Genomic DNA, 12128 nt, shown 5'->3' on the forward strand with positions numbered 1-12128 from the left:
TGGTTTTATGTAAAATTCTTTGGCTAAATGCCCTCAAATCTTGGCTTTTTCCTCGCCAGTGGTAGCTCTGTGACCCTCTGACCTCTCGGTGACCCTTTGCTCTCACTCCAGGATGAGACTTAATGTTGATATGGTGCTGATTTACGATTGAGTGTCTGGGCAGTGTGTTGTATTTTTAAAGAACCGGATATTCTACACATGTGACTTCCTGTTTGGAGCTTTCTGATTGACAGGAATGGACGCTGTTTGGCAGCGGCCAGTGCTGAAAATAGACCTGCAGCATATCTTAAACAAAGCGGAGCTTCATAGCTCTAATAGAAAACAAACTGCTGTCACCAAAACCCTCTGCTCCCCCATATTATCTGAGTCTGAGTCCCACCTTTCAAAGTGATATACCATGACTCCCATATTTATGGATGACATAACACCTACTAAGAGGCAGGTGTTAGATTTAAGTTAGAACTTAAGCCTACGCTTAAACTATCTTAGCTGGTGTAACACCTTAAATCTTTGTCAAGCCTAAACAGTGCTATAAGTCATATATTATGTCCCACTTTGTCCACAGGGGGTGCCAAAAACAGACTAAAAGTAGCAGATGGGAGCTAAAGTCAAGGCTGTACACTGACTGTTAATGTTCTTTTATCACTTCCAGAGACAAAGACTGATCAACACCACTGAGACTCGAGTCAACCGCATAACTAACGGCGACAGCGAAGCTGCAGCCAGGACTCAGGGGAGGCGGAGCTTAGAGAACGGGATGGGTGCAGCAGAGCAGGGTCTGAATGGGCGCTGCAGACTTCAGAGGCTGGAGTCTGGGAACGAGACAGAGAATGAGAATGAGGATAACGAGAACAATGAAAACGATGGGGAGGGAGAGGGAGAAGATGACAACGATGGCCCCATAGTGCCCTTTAAAATCCCAGGTACAGCACAGGGGTCATCATGACTTACATTCATAGCTATTGGCTTTTTTACTTCAGCTGTTATGTTCTCTACTCTCCCCTGTTTTTGCTTATCCTCTGTTAGCTGGAGCGTGTAACAAGCTCAAGTGGCTGGTCATGTGGCCGTTGGCTCTGCTCCTCTTCTTCACGGTGCCAAACTGTGCCAAGCGGCGCTGGGAGAAATGGTTCATGGTCTCCTTCTTCACTGCCACCATCTGGATCGCTGGTCTCTCCTACATCATGGTCTGGATGGTCAGTACAGTTAGTTTCTTTCACTTACATGCTCCAAACAAAAACTGCCTCTGTGAAAACTGAAATTTATTAACTCATAATTTTTGTAAATGTGAACAATTCAAGACATGCACTTTCTATACAGCATGATGATGAACTGATTGTTAATCATGAAGAGAGTAAAACAGGAGCTTTCTCAGATCTAAATATGCTGTTGAACTGTATCAAAAATAAACTGAGAGAGGATCTGTTTGGTTGTAGGTGACTGTGATCGGCTTCACTCTGGGAATTCCTGACGTCATCATGGGCATTACCTTTTTAGCAGCAGGCACCAGCGTCCCAGACTGCATGGCCAGTGTTATCGTCGCTCGACAAGGTACGCAGACAAATGCACACACATACAAATCCATTGTGATGTACAAAGTCACAGGGAGTGTAAATGAATATTTGGATTGAGTGAAACAAAGCAGAAATTCAGCGTAAAGAAGTAGCAGTTCTCCCCAGCAGAGCATTGCTTCATGTCAGAATTGACTTGTCTCCTGACTGTGTTCAGACCTTGACAGTGTTGCTCTCCTTGCCTCAGGTCTGGGAGACATGGCCATCTCCAACTCCATAGGCAGTAATGTGTTTGACATCCTGGTGGGCCTGGGCCTGCCGTGGGCCCTGCAAACACTCTGCATAGACTACGGCTCCGTGGTGAGTGCACCGTTCAGCCAGAGGAGCTGTGTGCATGAAGGGCAGGAGCAGTCGTCAGTGATAATCAGAGCAGAGCAGGGAGGGAGTTTCACATTGTACACAAATACACCTACGTACTATCTACTGGGTCATTTTATCATTTATCACCTTACACTGAGGAGATGTTATTTGTTTAAGGCCTAATGACTACTTTCACACCACACAATGCATGTAGGATAGATGTGCTGACGGTGAGTCCCTAGTCATGTTACTAGGAAGTTTCTGTGTGCAAGGACAGAGATGCTGCCTCTACCTTGTTTTATTCCAAACTTTAAATGTCTGTTTTTATCTCCCCAGGTCCATCTTAACAGCAGAGGACTCATATTTTCTGTTGGACTCCTGCTGGCTTCAGTCTTCTTCACAGTAAGTACCATAGTTTGAAACCAAAATGAGCTGTTCTGGGGATTTTCATCACTCAAGTGCTCAATTAAAACTTAAAAATCCCTCCTGAGCAGTTTGTCTTTATTTAGCTGTGGCAGCTTGATTTTATTTTGGCAGGGTAATATTTTAAAAAAGTTGTTGGGAAATATCTTCAGATCTGACACAAACAATGTTAGACTCAAGGATTAACTTGTTACATGTTGGTGGTCAGTAAATAAAAAAAGAACAGAAAGACGTCTCGCACACTGCAGGGCTCCAAAAATATAATTATTTATTGCACCAATGTGATGTTTCGAGCAGAGTTGCTCTTCATTAGTCTGCAGTGTGCGAGACGTCATCCGGTAATTGTTAGTCTATTTTTTGGCTCAGCACCTGCCCACCTTGGTTTGGATGTGCGTGTAGACTTTTTTCCAATCAATAAAAGATCCACAAAAAATACAACTAGGGTTGTTTAACTTAGTTTTTAAAGGGCATGTGCCCATATAGAGAGTCTGCACTCAGTGCACTGGTTGCAGGATCGATTCCTGACTTTTCCTGTCTCTCTTCAGCTTTCCTATCAAATAAGGAAAAACGCAAAAAAAAAAAATCTTTTAAGAAATGTAACAGGATAAATGATTAATCATCTAGATGTTGCTGCCTCAGGTCAGGTATTGTTTCAACTCCTGATCACAACAATACCATAAAATGACACTGAAGACGGAGAAACAGACGGACGGACGACAGACAGATAGATACATTTTGAATTGTGCTGAACAAGTTGTAAGCCAGGGCTGCACGGGAGTGCAGGGGTAAGCGCTATTGCCTCACCGCATGAAGGTCCCTGGTTCACTTCCTGGCATGGGCCTTTCTGTACGGAGTTTGCATTTTCTCCCAGTGTATGCATGGGTTCTTACTGGGTACTCCGACTTCCTCCCACCACCAAAAACAGGCTCATTAGGTAAATTGGTGACACTTAATTGGCCATAAGTGGAAATGTGAGCATGCCTGGTTGTCTGTATCTATCATAGACTGTAGAAGGAATTGGACAAACCCTGTGTGGCGTCAGTCCTCTGATTACAACAGGTGGACTCAAACAACTCTTGAAACCAATCCATGGAGGCTTCCATATTGAAATTGCGGTCTCAACTGAACTTTGGATCAACCTAACGGCCCGCCCGCTAGGCACTACTTCCTGTCAGCCTGCTAGCTAGCATTCCAGTTGACAGAAATGTAGCCTCTGCCTGTCAAGCTATCTGTCAATCAAATGAGACGCGCCAATCAGCTTTCATCCTAAATGTAATCCAAACGATCGTGGTACAAAAAATTAACCCCCCATACAGTGGGAGCACAATAAGACACTGTTTTGAACCAGGCTGTAAACCAGTTTATTTCTAGTGTCAAAACCAGCTGTTTAACATGTGTGCAGACGGTACTTACGGTTTTCCTGCAGCCAGCCTCAAGTGGACAGCAATTTTTTTCACTTCCACATTGGCTTCATTTTTCAGGACCGGACGTTGCCGCTTGGTCTCTTTATGACGCCCTTGCGATTGACCAGTGACCAGTCCAGGGTGTACCCCACCTCTTACCCAGTGCCAGCTGGGATAGGATTTATACACCTGTGTTACCACAGGTGTATAAAATCAAAGATCTAGCCATGCAGTCTCCATTTGCAAACATTTGTCATACAAAATGGGTCATTCTGAAGTAAAGGTGCCATCACTATGCTGATTCCATAGCTGAAAAGTTCTGAACTATCACTGACTTTAATGTAAACACAAAACCTGTACAGTGGTAGCTTCATGAAATGGGTTTCCATAGCTGAAAAGCTGTGTGTAAGCCAAACATCTGGGTTTGGAAGATACTAGGAGAACATTACCTCCCTGACTGTGAAGTTGGTGGAGGAGGGATAATGATCAGGCTGTTTTTCAGGGTTTGGGCTAGGCCAGGACATTATTTTTTACAATACTGTGCTTCCAACTGGTCGGCAACAGTTTGGGGAAGGCCCTTTTCTGTTACAACATGAATGTGCCCCAGTGCACAAAGCAAGGACTATAAAGACATGCTTTGATGAGCTCTGTGTGTAAGAACTTGACTCTGCCGCACAGAGCCTTGACCTCAACCACATACAGCATGTTTAGGATAAACTGGTCCTCATCAGTGCCTGGTCTTATAAATGCTCTATAGAATGAATGGGCACAAATTCCCACAGAAACACTCCAAAACCTTGTGGAAAGCCCTCCAAAGAGCATGGAGGCTGTGTTAGCATGTTTTGATGTCAATAAGATCAGATTTTGTGATACTCTACCATGGCAGCCGCTGTGACAACACATTTCCATTACAGCCATAAAAGCTAAGAATTTCTCTGGCTTTGAAAACTGTAGGAAATATGAGGTAACAAATACTCAACTATATATCATTGGTCTAGCAGTTTTTAAATCATTTTAGACATTTTAGCCCCAAAAATCTATAGATCTTATCCTCAAGTGTTGACAATTTTGTGTCCCTTCCAACTTTTAACTAAATTGATGACCCTGAGTTCAGTGATTATTATTTGTAGGATTGTTCTGCTAGTCTCTCCTGTTAATTGTGAAGCCACAATCTACTTGAGGAAAAGGTTTTTAAATCACAAAATCCCAGCTTCTCAGTGTTTTGAAAGCATAATTCTTTAGCTAACCTTCATTTTATCCTCTCTCCTTCCTGCAGGTTCTGGGTGTCCATCTGAACAAGTGGACCCTGGACTGGCGACTGGGCTTGGCCTGCCTCATCCTGTACGCCATCTTCCTTTCCTTCTCCATCCTCATTGAGTTTAACGTCTTCATCTTCGTCAACCTTCCCATGTGCCGAGACATCCACTGACCTCCCTCCTCCCCCTCCTCCTTTTCGTCTTCTCCTGCCTTCTCTGGTGAATGGAGGAAACCTCACCTGGCTTCCAGTTTCCTCGGCGCCTCAGAGCCAAGTCCTACCTTTTTATTTTTTCAAATAGAAAAATAGAGCTGTTTATGATTTATCTTTGGTGCAATACACACGTGACGTGAGGGAAGACACCGGAAGGTAACGGGACAAGACAGGAAGCGAGAAAGAGGAGTCCCAGCTGCAGAGTTTTACTGCAAATCAACTGAAAGGTTTGCTGGAGTAAAGTGAACTGTATTAACACCGACAGTTAGGCGACTGTTGGTGAAGAAGCTGCTACTGTAACTGACTGACTGGCGGGGAGGAAAGAGAGAAATCCTGCGCTAACAGCGATTTTCAGCTGGATTGTTTGTTACTCTTTGTACAAGTTTGGATATAAGCACACAATTAAGGTATTTTTAAGTAAAAACTGGCTTTCTCTGTACATATAAATATATATATATTTGTGGAATATGTAAGAACTTATTAGCTGATATGTGGAATTCTCTTATGCACAACTGGATCAATCCTGCAAAACTGAATGATCCAATAACTTAAGTGATTGGTCAGTAACGCACATACAAAAAACCACTTCTCCCATGCTGATTCCAGCCAACATAGCATGCTGTAGTAGCCACAGGTCAGCTCTAGCTTTGCACTGACAGATAGATGTTTAATACTAGTCACAAAGAGTCTCTTCTTGTTTGTTTTTCTGCTTGTCTTCAGACATATCCAAGTAGATGTGGGCTTTATTTTTTCATCAATAAATTCCACATAGGAAAGGGATTTCCCTGGACCTGACATACAGCACTGTCACTTTATGGGTTAGAGATATTATTCTATCATTGCAACGCCTGTACAGGTACTTTAAACACATAACTACTGAATTTAAGTTCCCTCTTTAGGCGCTAGAGGTCTTGTACAATATTAAAGAATTAGTTTGATTAGTTTCTGAGTTGAGGATAATGTTATTTCTTAAAGCCAAATTGTTCTCAGTGTAGGAGTAAGTTGAGTCAGCTTGAGTGAGTGAGAGAGAGAGTGTGTATGTGTGCATGTGTGTGTTGCAGTCTCGAGGGGAACCAAGGAGTCCGCTGTTACTGGGAAGACATAATCATGATTTATTTATGAATTAATTTATTCAAAGATCATGTCTGACCTCCAGTTTCAGCCCTTTGGATCATGTACAGTGTATTTTCAAAGGAACACTCTCTGATGACAGAGCTGTACAAAGTACTGTACCTAATATATAATCCAAGTACTGGAAACTGACTTGATGTTGTTTATATTTAATAGAAGTTTATAATTTATAAGTTTTGTATAGTTTGGAAAGATATTGCAACATTTGTATATTGGTACAAAAACAGCTGTTTTTGATGATGATGCACGGCTGCACAGGGTTGCATTCCTGTGAAAATGTTGTGATTTTTTTCCATGAGACGGACTGAAATGCAATCTTTACCACTGGTCCTAACACATAAACGGGTGAGACGCTGTAGCTGATCCCCTCGCATGTTGAATTAGTGATGAATTCTGGATGTAAAAGATTCACTTTCAGATAAAAAAAAGGTGTAAAAAGTGCGAACTGATGGCACTTCACCCTTTGAACTTTCACAACATGTTGTTTCTGAAACACAGTGCTTGAATTCTCGTGCCATCCCTTGTATTTGAGGCTTCAAACGCAATGCTTGCGGCCATTCTCCTGCTTGTATTTGAGCCAAAAAAAAACACCTTTGTCAACAGTATTGCCACTCTGTTTCAGCATGTGTTCAAACAAAATGTGGAAGATATGTATTTTTGTTTCATTCTATTTTTATCTTAAAGGAGAAATCTCATGTTTAAAAGGGTTAATTAGTTAAAGGCATCCTGAGTCTTTGTGCTGCTGCTCCTCCTGCGACCACATGAGGGCGCTGATGAGCTGTACAGCAGCTGCAGAAGTTTGGGGATATTTTCAGGTAGGCTACATAGGGACAAATGCCGGTTGGTTTGCATGCCTCTTTCATAATTCAGATTATTTTGTGTGTGATTTTAATGAACTATCAAGATTGAAAAGGCACTGTCTTGATTATGCTGTACATATCAGGGGGATATGCTATAATAGACACAGATGTTGGATAACTTCTGATTGAAGGGCAGTTATATTTGAGATATCTACAGTATTTAGAATGTAGGCCTACAACAGTTAGTTTTCAGCTAATTAATGTTGTTTTATGCTCATGTCTTTAGAATTGTTTGTAAATCCTCATTTTTGTTGATGAGGACCTTTGGGCAGAGCTGTAGGCCTTGTACCCACCGGTCTTCTTGCAATAAACTGATTTACATACACAAATTGTTTTCCTTTGTCTTTTTACATCATTGATCATAAACATTAACCTCCCCTTTAGTATGGCCACATTTTTTATGAACATAAATTGAGACATACAGTTTACTTAGCATTGTTTCCTTTTTTAAATTAAAACTTCTCCATTGTTTTCTTCACATTGACTGATATTATCCAGGGTGTGGTGGCATTTACTGAGCTAATTTTGCTTCCACTGCTCTAGAGTCATGGAGTAATTTATGTTAAGTATTTATTATATTTTGCTACATTATTGATTGCTTTGACATTCCTGGGTGTATTTTATCCACAGTTGTGTGCAGATCAAAATGACTAATTCACTTTAAATTTCCACATTATAGATTACTTGTACAGTTATATTTAAAATGTAGCCTTAGCTCATTGAACACAGTCAGTTATTTTAAAGAAGGTATACCATTGAACTTTCTACACAGTAATTTTACAGTTGGGAAAAATAAAGACAACCTTTTCTGGGTCAAGTATCCATTCATGGAGACTTTGGTAGACTTTCTTCATGGTCTCACCTGCTTCTCTGTGCTCCAATACACCGCTTTCCACATTATTAAGCAAATGACAGTCAGAATATTTTTCAAGTCATCAGCTGTTAGAGCATAGTTCAAATGTTTTTGAACAAACTTCATAATGACAAATTTTTTTTTTTAAACAAAAACCTCAAAATGCACTGTTTCACATTATTGTGCAAAACAGATTTTTAAAATATTTTATAGTTTGTAAAGAACTGAAAATAGTCATTTGTTGAATTTGCAGCATTAGGAGGTCATATTTACTGAAATCAAAGCTATTTCAATCAAAAACATCTTAACGGGCCAAGTTCCATGTTAACATAGGAGCCCTTCTTTAATATCACCTTCACTATTCTTGCATCCATTGAACTTGTGAGTTTTTGGAGAGTTTCTGCAAGAATTTCTTTGCAGGATGTCAGAATAGCCTCCCAGAGCTGCAGTTTTGATGTGAACTGCCTCCCACCCTCATAGATCTTTAGCTTCAGGATGCTCCAAAGGTTCTCAACAGGGTTGAGGTCAGGGGAGGATGGGGACCACACCATGAGTTTCTCTCCTTTTATGCCCATAGCAGCCAATGACAGAGAGGGATTCTTTGCAGCATGAGATGGTGCATTGTCATGCATGAAGGAAATTTTGCTACAGAAGGCACTGCTCTTTTTTTTGTACAGTGGAAGAAAGTGGTCAGTCAGAAACTCTATATACTTTGCTGAGGTCATTTTCACACCTTCAGGGACCCTAAAGGGGCCTACCCTCATGAGCTCTCTCCTCATGAATCCGGCCCAGAACATGACTACGCCACCCCCTTGCTGAAGTCACAGCATTATTGGGACATGGTGGCCATCCACCAACCATCCTCTACTCCTCCATCTGGACCATCCAGGGTTGCACTGCACTCATCAGTAAAAAAGACAGTTTGAAAAGGAGTCTTCATGTTATTCTGGGCCCACTGCAACCGTTTGACACCTGTGGACTAGAGGATCTCTTCATTCAATTATTGAAAATAATCTGTTAAAGGCCTCTGTTCTGTACCATACAGTGTTATAAGAGCATTGTAAGGTTTATACTGTACTTAGGTAACAATGCCGCTTACCGCTTCTTTAGTCTCCTGAGAACTGAGCTCTGGTTTGAATGCATTTTTACTTTCTCCCACGTAGTTGGGATCAGTAGGACCTGATAAGTGTGCAAGCTCAATCCTGTCTTCGAACAGGAATTCGTTTTTACTAAAAATGATATGCACAAATCTCCTGAAGGTCCTGTAAGCAACTAGGTCACATTTAGAGGATATGCTTTAGCTGTGTGTTGGTCAGGTGATCAGTTGTTGGGGGTCCTCAATCAGTAAGGTGTCAGTCACTGAAAAAGTATGGTAGAGGGATTTTTACAACAAGGACTTGTTAAGGCCAGGCATCAACAATATTTCCACAGTCAATTTTGAAAAACTGTTGAAAAGTCCCTTTTCTAAATCCACACATGCCATAACATTTCAAAGAGAATTCTTAAATATAGCTTTAATTTATCCCATAAAAAGTTCCCCAGTTTTTTTTCACATATTCCCCGAATGACACAGGGAAACTTTATCATAAAGCCTAAACATCCTAAAAATAGTTATCAAAAACTCCACCAAGATTATTCCCCCATAAATTTCAGATTCCCCAAAATTTAAAAATACATTCTACAAATATTCTGTGAAACTGACAGAAAATGACCATTAACAACCCTCAACTTTCAACTTTTTTAAGCATGAATATTTGAAACCTTTCAGCAGATTTGGACTCACTACATATGTAGCACGTCAAAGTAAATGTATTCACTGAAGAGTGAAGCTATTTGGTAGAATTCACTCAGATTTCCCAGTCAATACTGCAAGTAAGGACAAATGAGTTAATGATATCAGCTTGAAATTCAATGAACATTTGTAAGTTTGTATGTTGTGAAGTTTCATACCTTGCACTGAAGTCGCTGCACTGCTTTGTCCTCACTGCTGCTGTTTTCCAGCTCCTCAACACCAACAACAGAGAAGTTGAAAATGAGAAAAACAAGTTAAAACAAAATTAACACAAGAAAATATATATTCAGCTGGCATTCACTATACTCATTGGGAGGACAAAACAGAAAGGGATATTTGGGCAAATGTAAATTTGCAAAGAAGTATGAAAATAAGCAACAAATAATACGAAACTCACTGTCAGAAAGAGATCCAGCCAAAATACTGGACTCTGCTGGTTCTGGCAATCCAGAATATTTTCCCTTGTGCGGTGTCGATGAAACAGTGTTCTCGTCATAGCTGCAAGACACAGATATACAATGCAGTTATAGCTTTCCCAACACAAACATCACTGCAAATAAACAGAGTTACTGTATGTCTGTGATGGTTACCCTCGGCCAACCCCAACAGTGAACATTTGGCTGTATTTTGCATGCAGTAAAACTATGCTCAGCACTGCCACAAATCATCGGCTTTCACATCAAAAATTCTTACATAAAAATGCAAAGAAAATATCAGGACAATACAATTCCATAAAATAAATGCAAGAGTGAAAAGAAAAACACACGCTGGCTGGGTGACGATCAACCATGCCACAGCTTTTATGCCAAACAACTTCGAACAACAGCACAGTCACACACCGCCGACTTACATGCTTCAATCTCTTGACAAACCTGAACATCTTTGGTTTGGAGGCGCGGCATCTGCCAGAAAAGCCACACCTCTGCACGGTTCATGAATGTTTATATTCTTGCAGCACTTATTCTCTGGAAGTAAAACCCTAAAACAAAGATAGATTAAATAATGAATATGTTTTGTTTTAACTTTATACAGGATGATATAATCTTACAGAATTTCAGCCTCACTAAGGCAGAAGTTTGTTTATTGTTCCTATTTAACTGAAAAAATCAACAAACTCACAGAGCTCTGTGGTGGATTATTGATCAGATTACAGATTATGTGAAAGAGAGCCTCAGTCATCAGCTAATGAAAATGGATCTGTAGGCTAGATAGATGAGGATGTTAACAATGATTCAATGGTTGAGTTTATAAACCAAAAACATTCTACTGATAATCAGATATGTAATATAAAGATTGCTTTTCTTAATACATTTTATTGCTGATTTTTTCCATTTTATGGTGAGTCATCGAAAAAGTTTCTGAAATTATGAGTCTGCTAATGTTCGGGCTATGAGGGTGAATCAGCTGATCATCCCATCATCAGTAGCTGACGTCGCTCAGACTGACGCTGTGAAGTGAAGGACTTCTCATTCACCAAGTTGTGCCTCCTCTCTCCTCCTCTCCCTTCCTCGCATCTCTCTTTCAATTCCTCGCTGGGTGGAGCTAAGACGCGAGGAAACGACGCGGAGGAAGGAAGGAAGGATACCAAAATATGAAATGAGAAGCACCCTGTGTAGATGGATGATAGTTCAGCTGTACCACCCAGCTTAAAAGAAAAAAAAGTTTTTTTAAGAAATCTATTTTAAAAAATCAATGTTTGAATTGTAAATGTTTCAAAATTAAGAACACTCAATTCTCAAACCATGTGGAAACAATGTATAATTAAAATTAAAATTTGCAATTTGCATTGAGTTCCTGAAAGTCATCTGAACAGAAACATGATGTATTTCTCCGAATTGGTGAGATGCATTAGTTTCATGAAAACGTTCAGTGGTCAACAGATCTATATATATATATATATATATATATATATATATATATATATATATATATATATATATAAAACCTCCATGTAACTCATAGTTCAGAAAAAAAACAAGGCAAATATCATTTGCTAAAATAAACAAAACAAACAAGGTGAGAACTGGGCAAACGAAGCTCGCTGGTTTGCACGACATCACTCTGCCTTTTACATTTAGAAAAAACAAAACAAAACAAAAAAAACATTGTATTGCCAATCCCAAAGTGGCCTGGCGGAGGCTGCTCACAACTCAGCTTCACACTTTTCACCAAACAAGGCTACACTGTCACTGAGCACACATTAAAGGCGTTTCAACAATCCTACTCAGTCTCACTCATTCTCTTTTGGGTTTTTTAATCAGTGGCCACTCTCAGAACTACCTGAGAACACAGCATGGCTATTTTACAATTCTCTCAGACATATCTTCACA

The 12128-nt window shown here is 40.3% G+C and overlaps 1 protein-coding gene across 1 annotated transcript in view; it reads left to right on the forward strand.

Annotated features, from left to right (window-relative positions):
- LOC121507948 (sodium/potassium/calcium exchanger 3-like) overlaps positions 1 to 7443 on the forward strand; it is a 113275-nt gene extending 105832 nt beyond the window's left edge. Inside the window, exons 12-17 of the mRNA XM_041784358.1 lie at positions 653 to 923; positions 1027 to 1193; positions 1434 to 1548; positions 1756 to 1868; positions 2205 to 2270; positions 4971 to 7443. Of these exons, the coding sequence (XP_041640292.1) occupies positions 653 to 923; positions 1027 to 1193; positions 1434 to 1548; positions 1756 to 1868; positions 2205 to 2270; positions 4971 to 5123 (885 nt within the window). The 3' untranslated portion in view covers positions 5124 to 7443. The remainder of the gene's footprint in view (positions 1 to 652; positions 924 to 1026; positions 1194 to 1433; positions 1549 to 1755; positions 1869 to 2204; positions 2271 to 4970) is intronic.
- Positions 7444 to 12128: the final 4685 nt, after the last annotated feature.

The sequence above is a fragment of the Cheilinus undulatus genome, linkage group 4 (genome assembly GCF_018320785.1).
Source record: "Cheilinus undulatus linkage group 4, ASM1832078v1, whole genome shotgun sequence".
NCBI classification, from domain to species: domain Eukaryota; kingdom Metazoa; phylum Chordata; class Actinopteri; order Labriformes; family Labridae; genus Cheilinus; species Cheilinus undulatus.